Source organism: Ctenocephalides felis, unplaced genomic scaffold, assembly GCF_003426905.1.
Source record: "Ctenocephalides felis isolate EL2017-DRISC unplaced genomic scaffold, ASM342690v1 CF-g0.4_SCAFFOLD_00845, whole genome shotgun sequence".
Taxonomy (NCBI): domain Eukaryota; kingdom Metazoa; phylum Arthropoda; class Insecta; order Siphonaptera; family Pulicidae; genus Ctenocephalides; species Ctenocephalides felis.
Genome location: NW_020536999.1, coordinates 59,426,019 through 59,447,369, shown reverse-complemented (window position 1 = coordinate 59,447,369; position 21,351 = coordinate 59,426,019). Strand labels below are relative to the sequence as shown.

At 28.7% G+C, this 21,351-nt stretch overlaps 3 protein-coding genes across 3 annotated transcripts in view; 2 read left to right on the top strand and 1 right to left on the bottom strand.

Annotated features, from left to right (window-relative positions):
- The first annotated feature begins 893 nt into the window (after positions 1-893).
- LOC113386663 (exosome complex component MTR3-like) lies at positions 894-7,307 on the top strand. The gene is made up of 5 exons (XM_026624431.1): positions 894-1,099; positions 3,874-3,991; positions 4,168-4,324; positions 5,838-6,000; positions 7,042-7,307. Exons 1-5 carry the CDS (start codon positions 937-939, stop codon positions 7,305-7,307), a joined length of 867 nt encoding a protein of 288 aa, XP_026480216.1. The 5' UTR covers positions 894-936.
- Positions 7,308-9,126: 1,819 nt separating this feature from the next.
- LOC113363563 (splicing factor 3B subunit 5) lies at positions 9,127-9,482 on the bottom strand. The gene has a single exon (XM_026606052.1). It carries the CDS (start codon positions 9,446-9,448, stop codon positions 9,191-9,193), a length of 258 nt encoding a protein of 85 aa, XP_026461837.1. The 5' UTR covers positions 9,449-9,482; the 3' UTR covers positions 9,127-9,190.
- Positions 9,483-12,191: 2,709 nt separating this feature from the next.
- LOC113386652 (GATA zinc finger domain-containing protein 14-like) overlaps positions 12,192-21,351 on the top strand; it is a 56,835-nt gene continuing 47,675 nt past the window's right edge. Inside the window, exon 1 of the mRNA XM_026624420.1 lies at positions 12,192-12,279. The gene's annotated coding sequence lies outside the window, so the exon portion shown is untranslated. The remainder of the gene's footprint in view (positions 12,280-21,351) is intronic.

Genomic DNA, 21,351 nt, shown 5'->3' with positions numbered 1-21,351 from the left:
TTAGTTTTCTTTAGAATTAGTCCGAAAGTACAAAATTTGTTGTCCACGTTTTCGACAAAAATATTGAACCGATTTTCAAATTTTAAGAACCATTTACAAGATATCAGTCTGGATTTGCGTTAAATTAGTTTTTGGTAAAGATTGGGCGATCCGTTTCTTTGTAATTCTTTGTAATTTATTGAATAATTGATAATCTTGGAATTTTTTTTTAACCTTTTTACATACAGGATATACACCTAAGGGTGCGTTTGTAATAAGTAAGTACTTACATTAGTTAAAAGTATTCGTTCCATATTAAAATGAGACAAAAAGGCTAGAACATAAAGTACTTAATATGATAACTGACCTCCATAAAATATTAAATGAAAAGTGTATGAAAATGGTACCTTGTGCTGTACTAATATTTCTATAGATCACAAGTACTAAAAAATACTATGTTTTTTAGTCTAAGATCTATATATGCTCAAATAAAGAGATGAAAAAGGTTAGTATTTTATAAAGTACTAATAACTGACCTTTGTAAAATATGAAGGCCTATGAAAAGCCTCTTAAAATAGTGCTCTGTACTCATCAATCTAACTAGCTCTACTTCTAAGTATAAAGCACTATTTTCATAATTGTCTAATGATAGGTAAAAGAAGAGTATATGTATGTAATAAATCACGGGGGTCACTTTGGACACCCAATCTATCATTATGCCAAATTTCATCAAAATCCCAGGCAAGCAATGTAAAGGTTTTCCTGTAAGAAATTTCAGTATTTGTTTAATAATTACATTTTTAAATCTGGCGGCAATTTCTTGTAGTCTAGGTTATCAATACTAGATGGCTCTCGCATGTTGTCAAAAAGAAGCATGTCAAAATAAAGTTGTTTGAGTTGTTCAAAAATAAATTAAAATAATTATTTTATAAATATTAATTAATATAGTTATTAGCGATGCCTGTTGATCACAAAAGAATTAATGGCCCCGAAGTTTCTACACCTTATATAATATATTCAAAGTCCAATATTAAATCAAATCATGAAAACCTTTATGATATACTTAACCTACAAAAATTGAGGAAAGACGGAAGAACGCCTGATAAACACAGGAAAGTTTGTGAGTATATTATTATAACATGTATTAGTTCATTAAACCTATAGCTAATTACTATTTTGAATATTGCAATAAAATTTGACATAAAGCTTTTGCTTAATTTTACTAGTTAACTTATTATAACTCTAGATAACCTGAATTTTTTAATAGTTAGACAATGTCTTGATTAAATTTATATTATCTAAAAGAAAACTGTGTGTAGGGCACTCTGTAAATAACAATTGTGAAATGCCAGTATAGGCTGATCAAAAAATGTTTGAGAACAAATTCAACGAAATCGAATAGGTTTTGGCAAATTATTTGTTTGTATTAAAACAAGAACAAACTAGTTGGTTTGGTATTTAGCCTTGAGGCAAGTTACATGAACTTCCCGATATGTGCAAATAATCGACTTAATCAATAAAAAATAAATTAATTTATGAGTGATTATAAGTATATCGAGTGGATTTATTACACATCATTGCAAACGAACGAACGAATATGTTAACTCGGAGTATTTTCTAAAAGCAAATTTTCAAAAATCAATAATTTTAATTAATTAATAATTATAATAGAACCAGTTTCCGTAGGACTTTAATAGTTTACTATGTTCAAGACCAAGTACACTATCGTTATACCAACTAAATCATCTAATTTTATTTTTAACAAACCTCAAAAAAACTACTCATTTTCTCAAACTCGATGAATTTTTTAAATTAAACTACTTGTCGTAAGGCCGTAATAATTCAGTTCAGTTCTATAAGACCATGATATATATCGCCAAAAAAAGTTCCATAAAAATCGGCCTAAATTTTTTTTTAACAGTTAGTTACAAGAAAACGGCTTGGTAGATTTTCACCTAAAACTAATCAGTATCATTCCCAACTAATATCTTTCGAACAGTTTTTGATTTTTTAAAATCGGTTTGGTAGGATGAGCTTAAATGTGGACGAAAAGTTTATCACTTTTTCCCAAATGACAAGGAAACGGCTTGGCAGATTGTCGCACAAAACTGACAAACTATAGTCCTAATCGAGATACATCAAATGGCTTTTAAATTTCTGAAATCGGTTCAGGCGTTTTTGAGAAAACGTCGATCAAAGGTCTAATTTTGACAAATGCCAAAAAAACGATACCAATTTTTGCAAACTTTGACGAATTTTTAAAGCTAAACGAGTTGTCGTAGGGCCGTAATATTTTAGTATGGTCTAGAAGACTATGATATCTATCGTCAAGAAAATAATAATAAAAATCGTCGAAAAATATTTTTTCAACACTTTATTACAAGAAAACGGCCCGGCCGATCTTTACCAGAAACTAATCAGCACGATTCCCAATCAATATCTTTCGAACGGCTTTTAAATTTTTGAAATCGGCCCAGCCGTTTTTGAGAAAACGCCGATTTACGGCAAAAAATCTGTTCACATACACACACACACATACATACTTTTTCCAAATTTGATCTCATTCGATTCAGAATGGCTTGAAACGTCGAGAAAACATAAAATTAGCCAATCGGATTTTTTGATGAAAACATAAACTTCTTCTTCGGGAAGATAATAAAACAAAATATGTATGATCAATATTATTTTTATAATATAGCAAAATAGACATATTTGTACATGCACTCAGAATGCTTGATGCACAAACCTGTACGTATTAGACCGTCCAATGGAGGCTTAAGGGCCAACATCATTATAACTGCCTAAAAATCATGTTTTTTGGTAAATTTTCTTTAGTAGAAGGAAAGGCAATAAAATTATAATGTCAGAGGAAGTTATTTAGCTTATTAAGTAACAAAATATAAATTTATTCAAAAATGAAGGCACAAAAGCCACATAGAATGCATTGTAGCTGTTGTAAAATTGGATCTTGAAAATAACGTTTGTTGTATATTCTAAAAATCGAATGAAAAAAGTTAAAAAGCTAGAGAAATAAATAGGCTATTTTAAAAATATTGATTTTTCTGTGATTGGCAGTATTTGAATTAAATCAAAATTAACGGTAGTGTTACCTATTTAGCCTAAAAATTTAAAAGTTTTACAGTAAAATATACAAGCTATAAAAAAATGTGTACAATAAAACATTACTTAGTAAAACTTATTATATTTTGCATTTAACACAATCGAGTTTTAACACATTAACAACCTCAAATACAACATGGATTTTAAAAAATCAGTATAAAACAAGATTTTTACAAGGACGATTGATCCAGATGTGATGTGAAGCCAGAAATAAACGGGATGGTAGCAGTTCACCATATAATGACTACATAATACTTTTTGATCAGTTTTCAAACATTATTAAGACTGAATGAAGTGTGTTATTTTTATTAATATTCAAAGCCATATTTTTTGCAAGCCTATACATTTTTAAAAACTATTTCCAAAACGCAATTCATTCAGTTCCTACACTTAAACAACTGTGTACATAAATATGCAGTTTAAATGTGTTAACAAAATATATAGTCTTAAATGTTCTAATTACTGATAGCATGGATTTACATGGTGTAATAATGTAGTGTATTTATGTCTTAATAATTGTTTTTAAGTATTTATATTTATATCCACCGATTCTTATACAATTCCATTTTTAAATATTGCCATAATCACATACTAAATTAGAATTTCTTATGACCTAATATATATTTATCTTCTCACACAAATTACATTGAATATGTTATGTGTATGTTAATACTTTGAGTGTTAATTTTTAGCAGCTCTATGTACATAAAATACATATACTTTGCATAACTTGTATATTTAATATGATTATAAATTATATTTGAATTATTACAGACCTTAGAGCTGGAATAGTGAATAAAGCTAAAGGTTCAGGATATATCGAGGTTGGCGATACTAAAGTTATAGCATCAGTATTTGATCCAAGAGAAATACCACGAAAGAATGAATTTAGGTAAATATAAAGATATTGATAATACATAATAATAGTTTTACAATAGTTGTGAAGTTATATTGATTTATAATAATTCTCAACTATTGCATTAAAATTGTTCAAAAAATATTTTATTAACAGGAATATTTTATTATTATGAATTAATAAGAATGATCTAATTCTACCTCTTTGTATAGTGTACGAGGGCAGTTATATTGTGAGTTCAAATATGGATCATTCTCTTGTATTCGAAGAAGACAACTTATGCCGGATGCAGAAGAGAAAGCGTTATCTTCTGCTCTTTGCAGAGCTCTTCAGCCTGCAGTTTGCTTGCATGAATTCCCCAATTTTCAGGTAATAATGATATTACCTATAGTTAATTATATAATAATAATATAACCTATAATTAATTTAACTACTCTCATAGAAATATTTGTACAGTTTTGTATCAGAATCAAAATGTAATGTTGTTTTTGAGGTAAAATGTAAATCTTATCTATTTATTATATACAGACGTTGCCTTAAAATATTCTAAATATCATGAAGTTTGAGAATTTTATTTATTTCTTTATTTTTTTTAAGTTGCAATTTAAATAATAGCCACTGGTCAAAGATTCATACTTTTGTTTGGGACAAATGTATTTGCTAATCACAGTTAACTTGTTAATAATTATTATTTATTTTGTGTTTTATTAAATATATCAAGATTAAAATAATATTTTATATAAAATGAGTATGATTTAAATATTTGTAAGAGCTAATAAGTGATTGAACAATATATGAAATGATTAAGGGGCACAACTAGTGTAACCGCCTAAAAAAAAGGTGATTTTTGGGAATTTATATTAAAAAAACTACTCCATCAATCAATTAAAAATTTTAGGGATAGATTTATACATGTTTTAAGAATACATAGTAAAATTTCTGAAGAAAAAAATTAAATATTTTTTAAGTTATCGTTGATCTCCAACGGCGCGACAAAAAAAAGGCCCTTCACTGCTGCAGTGATTCCGGTCTTCTACGTGGATGAAATTAAAAAAAAAAATCTCGTTAAACTAGATAATATTGTCTGTAAAATGAATTACGATAAAGAAAAAAAATCAAAAATTGACAAAATGACGGCGTTTTTTTTAAAAAAGTCGAATTTTTCCCAAAATTTTTGATCCGATCAAAAAATCGTTAGTTCATTTTATGGAGAACTATATATGGAACATGTAAAAAAAATTTGATAGTGATCGGATCATTTGTTTTTGAGTAATCGCTGCAGCAAATTCGGAAAATGCTGTTTCAAGAAAAACGCGTTTAAAGATTAAATGATCGTTATACTATATACTATATATATGCTCTTTAAATTGCTGTGACTCAAAAACTATTTAAGATATCGATTTAAAATTTTGGTATGTTATTTTTAAAGGTATAACCTGTCGAAATATGGAAAAATTGAAAATTCGATTTTTTGAAAATTTCACACTAGTTGTGCCCCTTAAACATCGAATGTTTTAAACAAAATAAAAGCTCTGTTTGTTTCATCTATTTGTTGATCTCAGTGTGAGTCTACTTTTTTTTTTTGTGTATTATATTCAATGTTAAGAAGGTGGTAAATTCTTATTATTAATTATCTGTTTTGAGTCTGACTCAACATCTGTAACTAAAAAATTTGTAGACCATTTGCTACAATTATTCTAAAGACTTACATTTTTCAAAATTACTATGCATATTTGTTTATGTGTATCATCTAAATTTGAGAGAAAAGTAAATTAAATAACCCCATGCCATAAATGCTTTATTATTTCAATAAAATCAATTATTTGTCAAAATGTATATTTTTCTTGTTTTATTGTAACTACAATTTATTTATTATTTCTAGGTTGATGTTTTCGTATTAGTATTAGAAAATGCAGGATCATGTCTTTCAGCAGCAATAACTTGTGCGGGCTTGGCCTTAGCCGATGCAGGTGTTCCTATGTATGATTTAGTTACTGCAGCAACTGTCGGGGTATCTGGGAATACAATAGTTGTTGATCCAACAGGTAAACTTAAAAAATCTTTTGTACAAAGTTGTACAATACTTATAATTACCAAATAGCTTCAAAATTTTTCTAAGCTATTTGTTTGAAAATGATGAAGTTAAATGCTATACAACATTATAGAACCTTCAATTAAATAAAATTTGTATTTAATAATTAATACAATTCATATATTTTTTTTATCTAAAAGATAATCTTGAAAAGTTTTTATGTAATAATTGCTATATTTTCAAACTAAGTTTCTAATTTTATAATTCATTTCATTGATAAATAAATTGCATAATATTAATAATTGAGAAAATATTGTGCTTATAGTCTTATAAAAATAAGTTCTTAAATTAAATTGAATTTGTATTTAATAAATTATTTATTTATTCGCTCATATGCAAGTCATACACAATAATAATAAATATTATTAAAATATTTAATTGTATATTATTAATAGTAAAATGTAATTCACAATAAATTATTATTATTCATTCGTGCAATTTTAAAGAGAGTAATGTTGACTTTTTTTTGGAAGATTTTATAACGTTTAATGTAGTTATTTTTTCTGCACAACTGAATTCATTATGTTCATATTTTGCCATATAATGTTTGTAATCTTTGATTTGAGAAATTCTGAGAAATTGTACTAATTCTTTTGTTAATGCAATGAAATAATTAAACTCTTATTTATTATTATTATTATTAATACAGCTCATTTAAAAAGAAGTTTTACCAGAGAAGATCACTGAAAAATTTCATAATTTTTTTTTAAAAATATTAAAAAATATTGCAATTGTACCTCTGCATGTTTTGTACAAACCATGTAGACAGTTTATTATTCTAAATAATATTTATCAGATAATAATGATAGTTTTTTGACAATAAGACCAATTTTTCAATATAATTACTACTCATGGCATATATCACAATCAGTGAAACTACACACTAATAGGCTGAAAAGTATATCAAATATTTATTCAATATCCTTAAATATATTTTATGTTGAAACACTATTACTTATTACAAAAGTTACAAATATATGTGTCTATATTTCAGATTGGGAAGAAAATATATGCAGTGCAACAATAAAAGAAAAATCCGAAGAAAATACAGAGCACGGTGTAATAGTTCTGGCTATGCTTCCAGCAATGCAGCAAGTATCAGAATTGTATCATAACGGTTGTCTAGAATTTGAAACATTAGGAAAAGCCACAGATACTCTGGTTGAAGTAAACAAGACGATAGTGCCAATAGTTCAGCAAAGTTTAGTTAAAGAAGTGACAAAATTATTAGAAGATAAAGCTAAACTGGAAGTGAAGTAGTAATTGTAATTTATATTAAATTTATATTTTTTACGAATATATATTTTTGAAAGTACAAATTAAACTATTACTTTTCGGGCAGCTAAGTTTTCTCAGATGCATTTTATTGAGTATTTGTCAAAAAAAATCTTTATCAAATTTTAATACTACATATTAATTATCTATGGAATTTATTAGTTTGCTCAATAGTTGAATACATTGAGTATCTTTTAAAGAGAATACTTCATTTTGTATATGAAGAAAACACTAATAAAGTGAAGCATATTAACCTTATTAAGATTGCACACAAAAATTTAGCTTAATATTAGTTTTTTAATGCAATATAACATACTTGTAAATTTAATCTCAATTTATAATAATTGAGTTATAATATCTGAATAACTATATTTATGAGGCTGTGCAGAAAGTAATGCCATTTTTCTTACAGCATAGAATTCATTTGTGTTTTTATAGGATTTAATCCTATAATTATTACATGATTTGAAAGCTTACATGTTAAGATTTGTGTGTGATTATAATCAATTATTTACAGTAGTTTTTAGATGGTGTTGCTTTAAATATGGAAATACTGAGCAGCATTTTTTGATATATTTTATTGTTTTACCACAGAAAAGGTAAAAATGATGTTGAAGTCAGAATGAAATTGACAGTGTAAGAACTAGTTTGTTAAATTTTGATCCAGAAATGTTGATGTCAAAGATATACCATGTTCAGGAAGATTATAAAGTTCCGAGCAAGGTATTAGTTCATGCAGACCAGCAAAAAACATGAGATCATATTGAGTTTAAATTTATTAAATTCATCAGTTCATGACAACTTGAAAGATATGGAATTTTTCTCTAAGCACAATGCAGAAGTTTTCCAGTATTGACGTCTGCAATTTGCTTTTAAAACATCATAAAAATGAAATTTTGAAGCAAATTATCACTAGGAACAATAAATAGTTTGTTTATAACACATCATAGGCAACTGCTTATGAAATAAGAATAATAGAAGAAACTTATGAAAACAGTTTCAAAGCTGATATTCTATTCAGAAAAAGGTGATGCTGTATGTTTGGTGGGATTTTAAATAAATTGTTTGTTTTTCAGCTTTTTTCGGATTTCATAGTAATTAATTCGGATGCCTAGTGTCATCCGCTGTATAAACTAAATAATGTATTTCAACAAAAGAGGCCAGAGGTAATAAACAGGCAATGTGTATTGCATCAAGATAAAGCGTGAGCTCACATAAGTTTGATGAATTACGAAAAGGTTTTTCAACTTGAACCCCGGACACACTGCTGCAACCACCATGTTCTACAGAATTGGCATCATTGAATTATTATTACCTGTTCTGCAAAATCTACACTTAAAATAATAAGGTAAAAAGCAACATGATCAGTTTTATGCAAATAATGATTAAATCACAGAATTGTATTACTACCAGGAATATGACAAAAGATGTTTGACCAAAATGGGAAATATATAATTTAATCAAGTATTTGTTTATTTTAAGAAAAGACTATAAAAAAACTAAATTACTTTCTGGACAACCCACCAATAGATACATGTAAATCCTTGGAATTCACATATGCGTATTATGGTACATAAAAACCTAGGTGTTGCTTTTACACATGTAAAAGAATACCATAAAAATTTTGCAAACACTATGAAAATTTTTCTTTATACTTTCAATTTGTTCTCTGCATCTTGTTAATAGACCAATCTACCAATCAAATCCAATGAGTTAAATGCTGCATTTATCTAAATAATGATTTTTGTATATAATTCCTAAGTTTTGTTTTCAACTGAATGAATGAAAGACTTATATTTCCTTATTACCTATATATTTGTTTGATATAAAATAGTTTTACAAAGTAGATTCATGAACCAAATTCATATTTATTCATCTGGTTTTTCAGGTGGAGGTCCACAAGGCTGTAGCATCTTTTCCATCAAGTTGAATTTTATTCTAGCCTTAGATTCATTTTCGGCAATAGCAAAATAATTAAGCAAGTCTTGGTGTCCTAAATAACTGGCGCAGGAGTCTCTGTGTTGATTTGTTAACCATTCATATTTGCTAGTGTCTGCATGGCCTGTTCCTATGTATTTACTCTGCAAATGTTCCAGCTGACTGTGGATATTGTATCGGTCGCCCATTATAAAGAATTTTGTAAATAAAAAATACACTTCAGTTTTGGCTATGAGAACGAATTGGTTAAAGTTTGTTTGTGAATGCTTCGCAACGCGAAGATAGATACAAAAAGAAATGTCAAATAAACAGTGATACCAACACCTACGAATCATAATGAAGCGAAATAGAAAAACCGCTGATGATCACTTCTGAAATACTGGAAATGTATTTTTGTATTTTATTATGTTTTAGTAAGAATTTAAAAAAAATATTTTTTTTGGTAGGTATTTGACTAGGTGTAGGCCTAGATAAATAAGCATGGGTGTAGGTGTCATTTTGCTTTAAAGGCAAGTTGCATGAATTTCGTGTACGTGTAAATAATCGACTTAATCAAGATTTATCTATTTATATAAAATTTACTGTTTATTTAGAAATAGAGTTTTCGTTTTTATTAAATATTAATAAATGCAGATTCCAATTAATATCTTTCAGATAAAATCATAATATCTGTAATTCTGGTAATTATAGTGCAAAAAACATGTGTCTGTATATGTTTTAAAGGCGCAATCATTTCTCCAAACTTTAATAAATATTTATAATTAATCCACACTTTTTTCGACTATTATATTTCAGATATTCCTTCAGACTGTAAACTTTATGGTCAAGTTAAGTTTTATTAACTTTCCGTCGGGTAAGTTATTGTAATCGTCCAAAAATCGAAATTGAATGTTGTACATTTCTTCACGTTTTGAAGGTTTCTCAACATTTTGGCATATCTCAGAAAAAATGGATGTGTGTATGTATGTATGTATGGATATAATTTTTCGTCCACGTTTTCAGGCACACGGATCAACCAATATGAATAGTTCAAAAAACATTCGATTCCTATTGATAGGGAGATGTACTCATTAGTTTTTGGCAAAAGCAGGTCCAGCCGTTACGGAGATACAAAGGAAAAAGTGCAGAAATTGCAAATCAAGTTTATGAGAGTACGCAGTATCCGATTTTAATGATCTAAAAAACATTCAATTTGTAATGATTGGAAGAAGACATGATTAGTTTTTGGCAAAGGCAGGACCAGCCATTTCAAAGATACAGAGCAAAATGTTAAAAAAATGGCAGTTTTTGGGAGAACTAAGCGTTCGACTTGAATGATTTAAAAAGCTTTCTGCTTGTTTTAACAAAATAATTGCTTTTGGAAAAAAAATTGAATTTTTTTAAAATTTTTTTTTGTATATCAAAAATAAGTGAGATTTTAATTTCAATTATGACTAAAGTTGTAATAATATACTTCAAACAAATCATTTCAACTTTGCTTTTCAGTTTATATAACGCTTATAAATATTAGGCAATGTTAGAGTATTTATAATAATCTATATGAAAACATTTAATATTCCTCGAACATTTCGTTACGGTACGGGAAGTTCCAGCAATTTGCCCTAAGGCACGATGCCAACACAACTAGTTTTATTTCATTTTATTGCGAAAAAACAGGCTGGCGTGTCTTTGCCAAAACTATTATAATTATAGCTAGATTTACAACTGTTGGCATATCTTAGAAAAAAATGATGTATGTGTTGGTATAAGTTGGTAAAAATTTTAGTTGGTATTATATTTTTATTCAGGCGGTACTGAGTTCGACTTACCCAGAAAAAAGACCCAGTCTGTAACGAAACAAAAATCAACGCACAACTTTATACATATACTTTTTAACTGCCCGTAGGGTAAGTTATAGTAATGGCAAAAAAATCGAAAATAAAATTTTTTATATATCTTTACGTTTCAAAGGTTTTTGAACAATTTGGCATACCTTAGAAAAAATTGATGTGTGTGTGTTCCGATACAAATTTTCGTCAACGATTTCGGGAACACCGATCTACCGATTTGAATAATTCAAATTGGTTTCGTATTAATAAGAAGACGTGCTGAATAGTTTTTTGCAAAGGCAGGCCTAGCCGTTCCGTAGATACGAGACAAAAAGTGCCAAAAACGGTAACTCAGTTTTTAAGAGAACAGAGCGTCCGATATCAATAAATGGAAAAACATTTTACTTGTATTGACTGGATGAATAAATTTTTGAACTAGATGAAGGCAGGTCCCATAGATAAATAAACATATAACAGGTCCAGCGGTTATGAATTCTCAAAAATATGTTAAAAATATGTCATTTGGCGGTCAAAAATGTTTATTGGACATATGCAAATCAAATTATCAGTTATTTTATAGAGATTTTAATAATCTGTACACATTTTGTGTAAGTTTTTTTAGGTTACGTACCAAGATTTTTATTACGGTACAGGAAGTTCCAGAAATTTGCCTTAAAGCACGATGCCATGCACCCCACTAGTTTTTATGTTATCCATAATAACTTAAAATGACAAAGAACAAAACATTAATAAAAAGCCGAATATCTTAAAGAAAACAAACTTCTAAAAATTAAATAATGATTAAATATTATTTTCTAATACATGTACGGAAATTTCGACTAGCTCTCCACTTAGTGGAATATGAACTATTGAAACGCATTTCTTGTCATTCTGTACTTTATGTCCATATGTAGATATGACACTAAACTTACTCACAAAGTAATATTTATTGTTGAATAAATCAAATTATTCATTGAATAAATTTAATTAATCATTTCGAAAAATGTTTTCTTGGTCTCGGCCATAAGTGGTGCCAACCTGACGGTTCTCCTCTCCGTTTCGGCAGCTGTCAAGTTCGCCTAGTCGCTGTTTAGCTATCACCCATATAAACTAAAATCTGCCAAGTGCGTGTCTTGTGTATTTTTATCATGAAATGTGATTAAGAAAGTTACACATCTGTGTCTGTACGATGTTATTCAAATTAATTAACGGTAAGTCGACATTATTTCATTTTTTACTCGCAGATCGTCGTGTCATTTGTCATTTTAAATATGTTTTATCGATTTCCATCGGGATATATGTTTTATTGTACCACAAGATATTTCACACCCATTTCTTTGGAGGATGGAGCATAATTTAATTTAGTGTTGTTAATTGGTTTAATTTAAGTTAATTAGCTTATAAGTAATATTAGCTTATTTTGATGAGCGTATGAAAATTCGAAGCGTATGAGATCATTAGAAAGTTTATGTCCGCCTATGCAGATTTATTTTATAAATAAACAAACTGTCACGGATTTAATCTAATTCAATTAACCATAAATATAAACATGTATATAAGTTTAAATCATTTCGTGAACAAAAATCTTAAAAATTATAATTGCATAATTATCCCACCCCTAAATCTAATTCTCTCTTAAATTCGCCAATTTTACTAATGTCCTCTAACTTTAACTTAATTAATAATGAAATAGACATTCACAACACATCACCTAATCAAATAATCTCCATCTGCACAAGTTAATCTTTTTATTTTCTTTCAAATATCTTATTATTTTCTGTTTATAAATATTATTGTTACATTCTGCATTATATGAAATTTTATCTTAGCATTTTATGTTACTAACTATATATTGTAATTTTTGTGTATATTTTAATTGTTATTCATTATGTCAAATAATTGTATTTTTGAGTCCTCTTGGAGAAATCTGTGGGCTATATATTTAAATAAATAAATAAATAAATAAATAATTTATAATGTATGCGATTTCTTTTACCCAAATAAAGATCATAGAAGTAGGGTACCGCGTGGGTTTGCACTTTTATATAAAATTACATCTGCATTATTACACAATTTTGATTTTTTAATATAATATGTAACTGTTTAGTGAAATTATGAAACAATGCCAATTTATTTATTTTGTTTATGATGATACTTTCTAAAATTGATATAATATGAGTGTACATAATTTAAAATACTTGATATACATTATTACCCTATTTAACGCGGGGGTTACGTTCTATCAGAGTAGGGCGTAAAGTGAAACAGCGCTAAACGGGGCAGTCTAAGCATTAAATAATAAAGGAAGATGCATAGAAAAATAGTCGTGTACTAATTCTGAAAACTGTGTTTATTTTCATTAAAACATTAATAACCTAGTTGAAAGTGGCATTTAGCCTTAAGGCAAGTTGCATGAACTTGTAAACTCTTGAAATGTGTATTGACTTAATCAATCGAAAATGAAATTTAGATATTTAGATAAAATTTTTAACTGTTTATTTCAAAAATAAAGTTTAAATTTAACTTTAAATTAAATCTAAATATAGCGATTTCAAATAGAATTTTCTCGAACACATTCAAATTAACTGTAATTATATTAATTATATTGTACCGACACGTGCTTGTATGCCATAAAATTGTAGTTTATTATTTTAAATTTAAACGAATTGAAATGTTTGACTCATCACACCACAAAAGCAACTTTTGACACAAATTTTGACTATAGTATTTTCTCAAACTTTGATGAATTTTTAACATTAAACTATTTTTTGTACGGCCGTAATATTTAAGTTTTATAAGACCATCTATGGCAAAAAAAAAACGTTCATAAAAATCAAAATTTTTTTTCAACAGTTGACTTCAAGAAAACGACTCGGTAGATTTTTACCTAAAACTAATCAGTATTATTCCCAACCAATATCTTTTGAACAGTTTTTTTTAAAACGATTCAGAATTGAGAGCTAAAACGTGGACGATTTTCTTTCACTCTTCTGCTTTTTATAAAGAAACGGCTCAGCCGATCGTCGCACGAAACTGAGAAAAGACTAGCTGTAAGTGGAATTCTGTCTTAAGGCAATTAAGGCATCGTGCCTTAAGGCAAATTGCTGGAACTTCCCGTGCCAAAAATTATTATTTTTTTAAAAACGATTAACATTTTTGAAAAAATTTCACTTCAAAAAATAAGATTTTTTAGAAATTTTAAATCGGACAAAAATTACTTTTTTTTGAAAAAAAAAACATTTTTTTAAAAAAATTTTAAATAATTTTTTTTATAAAAATTTTTTTTGGAAAAAATGTTATCTTCATTTTGATATATTTTGGAAGATCTGAACTTTTTTCAAAGCAATCGTACTGCTTTAACTGCATAGATACGAAATATAGAAGCGCGTAAGCGCCGCGTCGCTGTCTAACGGAACGAAAAAACAATAGTACGGAACCCATAGGAATGTAAACAAAACTTATACTTATTGTTAAAATATCTGATATAATTGATATGCATATGTCTAATGTCTAATGATTATTGTTGACCGCCAAATGTTATTTTTTTTAGTTTTTTTTACTAGATCTCCGAAACGCTCTAGTCCTATCTTCATGAAAAATTTGATCAAATCTTCATCTTGTTAAACAGAAGTAAAATGTTTTTTGAACTATACAAATCGGACGCTCCGTTCTCTTAAAAACTGAGTTACCGTTTTTAGCCCTTTTTGCCCCATATCTTCGGAACGGCTAGAATGTTTTTGAATTATTCAAATTGCTTCATCCGTGTTCCCGAAATCGTCGACGAAAATTTGTATCCGAACACACACACATGCACGCACACACACAACATACATCAATTTTCTCCAAGGTATGCCAACATATTCAGAAACCTCTGAAACGTGAAGATATATAAAAATTTTCATTTTCGATTTTTTGCGATTACTTACCCTATGGAAAGTTAATTATAAATAAATCAATTTATCATCTCCAGAACATTAACAATCGTCATTCATTTCGAATCAAATTCCAAAAAAAAAAATAGTTGCCAAATTTACACAAAATTGAAAAAGTGCTCCGCATAGTCACAGTCTAAACGCATTTGCAAATAATTCTGTGCGACATTTTCACTTATACTGTGCTCAGCTTGGCGGCATTTTCACATTTTTCAATAATTTTCACAAAATTGGAAAAGTGCTCCAGTACACAAACAGTCTAAACGCACTTGGGTAAAACATTTGTACCAGAGTGGCGCTTAGACTGTTCTTAGCTTGGGTGATTTTTTGAATTTTAATCAAAATTACAAAAAAATTTTTTTGAAAAAAAAATTAGAAATAAATTTTTTTTTTCCAAAATCAATTATTTTGTTGAAAAAGCAGCAGAAAGTTCTTTGAATCATTTAAATCGGACGCTTAGTTCTCTCAAAAACAGCAATTTTTTTTAAATTTAGCTCTGTATCTCCGAAACCTCTGGGCTTACCTTTGCCAAAAACTAATCAGCACATCTCCCTATCAATAGGAATCGAATGTTTTTTAAACCATTCAAATCGGTTGATCCGTTCTCAAAAACTCGCTTTCTATTTTTTGCACTCTTTGCTCCATATCTCCGTAACGGCTAGACCTGCCTTTGCCAAAAACTAATCAGCACATCTCCCTATCAATAGGAATCGAATGTTTTTAATCCATTCAAATCGGTTGATCCGTGCGCCCGAAAACGTGGACGAAAAAACGCGGACATACAAAACACACACAAACACACACACACACACACACACACATCCATTTTTTCTGAAGTATGCCAAAATGTTCAGAAACCTTCAAAACGTCGAGAAATGTAAAAATTTTCAATTCCGATTTTTGGACGATTACTATAACATTACCCTACGGGAAGGGAAGTTAATAATCCACATCGAAATACATCGATTGACATGGAAACTTTGAATAATTTTCAAAATTAAACGACTTGTCGTAGGGCCGTAATATTTTAGTATCATCAATAAGACTATGTTATCTACCTTAAAAAAAATAAAAAAATCGTCTAAAAATTTTTTTTTACACTTTATTACAAACGGCCCGGCCGATCGTCTTACAAAAACTAATCAGGTCGATTACCAACCAATATCTTTCGAACTGTTTTTGAATTTTAAAATCGATCAGAATTGCGGGCTAAAACGTGGAATGATTTTTTTTTCACTTTTCTGCTATATTAACAAAGAAACAACTTGTCTGATCGTTGCGTAAATTGTTATAAACGCTAGTCCTCTCGAGATATGTCGAATGACTTTTAAATTTTTAAAATCAGTCCAGCCGTTTTCGAGAAAACGTCGATTTGCCGCAAAAAATCTGTTCACACACACACATACTTTTTCTAAATTGGTCTCATTCGATTCAGAATGGCTTGAATTGTTGAGAAAACATAAAATTAGCGAATCGAATTTTTGATGAAAACATAAACTTCTCCTTTGGGATGTTAAAATATATAATGTTCTTGTAATTCACGATTTTATCATAAAGCAAACGAAATAAAATATATAGTGTCTCCTGTACCACATTTTTACACGTGCCCACATCTGCATACAAACTATATATTCCACCCAATTTGCTTTACTCAAATCTGTATTAAATTCTTCTATGTTACAACTATCCCAAAGGTTTTATTTCAACTAACCCCAGGTGTAATTTTTTTGCATTAATTATTATAGTATTTATTAAATTTACCAATCACAAAAATTGTTACACATAAAGATTGATAAATTTGAAACCAAACTAGTTGTTTTTATGTTTTGATTGATTGAATTTGAAGGACCAATTTGTTGTAAACACTTTATCAATAATAATTTGTATAGTAATTTATGTATTTATGTTATATTAATTACAAATTATAATCGTATTTACAATAATTTCAATGTGTTTTAATATTGTATTGATTGATTTTTTATATGATTTTGGATTGATTGCTTTTGTTTATATCAATATATCGACTACTTGATTTGGCGCGAACACTAGTGGTGTATGGCATCGTGCCTTAAGGCAAATTGCTGGAACTTCCCGTACAGTAACGAAACGTTCGAGGTATATTAAATGTTTCAAATAGATTATTTAAATAATGTAACATTGTATAATATTTATAAGAATATATAAAGTGAATCACAAAGTCAAAAATATTTATTTAAAGTATATAAGTGAGCTTTAAAACTTTAGCCAGAATTAAAATTGAAATCTGAATTATTTTCGATATTCAAAAAAAAATGAAATGAAATTTTTTTCCCAAAGCAAATATTTGTCAACACAAGCAGAAAGTTTTTGAATCATTCAATTCGATGCTTTTATTCTCTCAAAAACTACCATTTTTTGCACATTTAGCTCCGTATCTTTGAAATGGCTGGGCCTGCGTTTGCCAAAAACTAATAAATACTTCTCCCAATCATTACAAATTGAATGTTTTTTAGATCATTCAAATCGGAAGCTCCGTTCTCTCAAAAACTCGATTTTTATTTTCTGCACTTTTTGCTCTTTATCTCCGTAACTGCTGGACCTGCCTTTGCCAAAAACTAATCAGCACATCTCCCTATCAATAGGAATCGAATGTTTTTGAACCATTCAAATCGGTTGCGCCTGAAAACGTGACTGGAAATTTGTACCCATACATACATACACACACATCCATTTTTTCTGAGGTATGCAAAATGTTCAGAAACCTTCAAAATGTCGAGAAATGTAGAATTTCGATTTTTGGCCTATTACAATAACTTACCCTACGGGAAGTTAACAAGTCCTTACTGAGTTACATTGAATGACTTTTGAATCTTTGAAATTGGTATAGCAGTTTTTGTCAAAATGCACATACCTTTTCTCATTTTGCGCAAACGATTAAGAATTTCTTGAAACGTCGAAAAAACACAAAAAGCAAAATTTTAGGCGAAATAAACTCCTCCTTATTAGGAAAATTAAAAAACAATGTATTAAAAAAAACACTGAAGACTTTATTACACTTATGTGATAAAAATATCTATTACTAAATCGCAGCAAAATGAGATTATGAAATTCTTATAATTCGACGACCTTCAGTGTTTGAGTTGTTAACTATATGATTAATATGTATCAACGTATATTATTATTTATATTTATTAAAAATAAGCAATAAAATCATTGCACAACTGGGTGCTATCAATATCAATTTGCGTTAATTAGGAGCGAGGTTGTTTAGTTGTGTGTTACTGTTGAGTGTTATGGTTATGGAAGACATATGTGCTAGTCCGCAATAAAAATATGAATTCAAATATTAGCATGGAGAAAAAAATATTCTTACTTGATATAGCTCGATGATTAGGGGAGACTGGGTACGGTTGGGCCACTTTTTTGATCACCAATAATTTTGTTAACTTGCCAGTTCGCTGGAAGAAAATGAAATTGTAATTTGAACTTACGTGGAAATACTGAAATAATAGTCATAAAATCTAAAAAAGGCGAATGCTACAACCGCCCCTCGGGTAAATACAAAAATAGGTTATAAAACAATAGCTATAAACACAAAATGGTTTATAATAAATTTTTATTGTCAGAAATATGTAACACAACACAACATAATCATTTAAACATATTTTTTTAAACAAAGTTAATAAGAAATTTATGTATTTTTTTTTGTGATGATCCTTTCTCTTTAGTATTTCGTCTTAGTATGTTGAATTTTTCTTTATATGTTTAATCTTCACTCGAAAAGGACAAGAAATACATGTCACAACCGTACCCAACGCACACTTTTGAAGACCATGATGACTGAGCTAAATTATCTAAGCAAAATTTGATTGCTCGTAATTAATTACTAGTGTTCAAGTTACAGCAAAATAAAAAAACAAAGTGCTCATTTAAATCGGTTGTCTGAAAAACTCGTTTTCTATTTGCTGCACTCTTTGCTCCGTAACTTCAAAACGGCTGGACAGGCTTTTGCCAATAACTAATCAGCACATCTCACTATCAAAAGGAATCGAATGTTTGTTGAACCATTGAAATCGGTTGATCGGAGCGCCTGAAAACGTGGACAAAAAATTGTACCCATACATACATACACTTAGAGATGCGTAATTCACTCCGGAGCTATCACTCCAATACAACTCCTTCCTCGGAGTGAATTCGAGCGGAGTTGTGTCGGAGATTTTGTCATATCCGACTTTCCTAAACTGGTATTAAATCTGTTAACACGTGCTGACATTTTTTGGGAAGGAAGCGGTCGTTTTCTCGTCCCACTTTTTAGATAAACGAATTAAAATAATGCCATTGTTATTCCACAAAATACAAAATATTACTTTAAAGATACAGGACAATGAATTTGTGTTCAAGTGTGAATAGCTCAAATTTATAATTTATTGAATAGTAAAGGATCATATTTCTAACTACGACAATCTTTGGCTTTGAATGACGGCAATCAGGAATATACATACCGAAAAATACACGAAACGAAATACATTTAATCTGGTTTTTCCATAGCATAAAATAACAATACTTTAGAGTGCAAAATTTATCAGTGATATCAATAGTATTTAAGCAGCAAAAAATATTTAGTATTGTATTATTACTGTTACACGATTATATAATTGTGTAAATATAATAATATGCTAGTCCAACTACCCGATATAATATTAATTCTCAAAATAGCAGAAGAAAAATTTAGAAAGCAGAAGAATTATTATTTGGTGAAAATATTTTTTAATAAATGTTTTGCTCTTACTACAAAGTTTAATACATTATTTTTATATAAAATTTATTAAAAAATCAATTATTATCTCATCAAAAGAAAATATTTAAATTGAATTTGATTCTTAAGTTTTGCGTTTTTACTTTGGTCAACACTGCTAAAATTACGAGTCATTGAGTCGATCATCTGGTAGAACGAAAAATTTTACATTTATCGGTCATTTATTTGTGAATTTTTTAGAGAAATTGCTTTATTGATATTTATTCATGAATTTTCATTTCAAATAATTAATGGAATTTAAAATCCTTAGATACATAAACAACGCATTATAGAACACATTTATGTCGAGTATTTTGGTTTCAAAGTTGTTGGAGTCGTGGAGTTGTTAAGCGGATATATAACTCCTCCCTGAAGCGGAATCAAATCCGAGTCGATCCGGCTTCGGATATGATAAGCCCGTCTCTACTACACACATATAAACACATTCATTTTTTCTAATTAATGCCAAAATGTTCAGAAACTTTCGAAACGTGAAGATATGCAAAAAATATCAATTTCGATTTTTGGACTATTACAATAACTTACCCTACTGGAAGGTAATAAATTAAAAAAAGCTAAATCTCAATTATTATTGAGTCGATTTTTCCTTAAAGCTAAATACCACCTGAACCTCCTGAAATTGAACCTTACCATTAAAATTTAGAGTTTAGACTCTTTTTAGAACCTTATAAATAATTGAACTTGAAAATTCAGTTCAGAAACTTATAAATATGAAATATCAAAAGTTTGATTTGGAATTTTACTTCAGTAACTTAAAAAATATGAAATGTTATAATTTGTAGGTTACACAATAGTTTTCCTATTCTAGATTTTCATACATTTTTATACATTGAGGTTTTTGATGATATTACAGTGGAAACATATTTATGATCTATATTTTTAACAACGTGGATTAATAACCACTAGTCCTAGCTTCAATATCGATATCCACATTGACCAGCTTGATAGCAAACAGTAGTGATATCAAAATTTCATTTGACTGTAGATATTAAGTACGATTTCAATTGAGTATAGCCTTTTGGGGCATTTCTGCAATTTCTGCTTACTGTCTGAACTTTGAAATACCTATATCTAAAATATGATCTCAACAGAAAGGGAATGGATAACCATTGGTTTAAATTTAATATTGATTGCTGTTGAAATATAAACTAGCGCACTCTGAAAATCAGATTTTTGAAAACTATAAATTTTTGACAAAAATTTACTTTTTTTGAAAAAAAGACTTTTTGAAGAAAAGTGTATTTTGAAATATTTTGGAGATTCTGAACTTTTTTTCAGAGCAATCGTACTGCTTTAACTGCAGAGACGAAATATCGATGCGCGTAAGCGCCGCGCCGCCGTCTAACGGATAAGCATTGGTACGGAACCCATAGTATGTAAACAAAATTTATACTTATTGTTAAAATCTCTATAAAATATCTGATAATTTGATGTGCATATGTCTAATGATCAGTTTTGACCGCCAGATGGCATTTTTTTTTTTACTAGATCTCCGAAACCGATAGAACTGCCTTTATGAAAATTTGATCAGTTCTTCATCTTGTTAATACAAGTAA

Bases quoted from the DNA above. Each gene is read 5' to 3' on its own strand.
- LOC113386663 (XM_026624431.1), top strand. From the start codon at position 937: ATGCCTGTTGATCACAAAAGAATTAATGGCCCCGAAGTTTCTACACCT. The intron at 1,100-3,873 runs GTGAGTATATTA...GAATTATTACAG, and splicing joins TGATAAACACAGGAAAGTTT to ACCTTAGAGCTGGAATAGTG. The intron at 6,001-7,041 runs GTAAACTTAAAA...TCTATATTTCAG, and splicing joins AATAGTTGTTGATCCAACAG to ATTGGGAAGAAAATATATGC.
- LOC113363563 (XM_026606052.1), bottom strand. From the start codon at position 9,448: ATGGGCGACCGATACAATATCCACAGTCAGCTGGAACATTTGCAGAGT.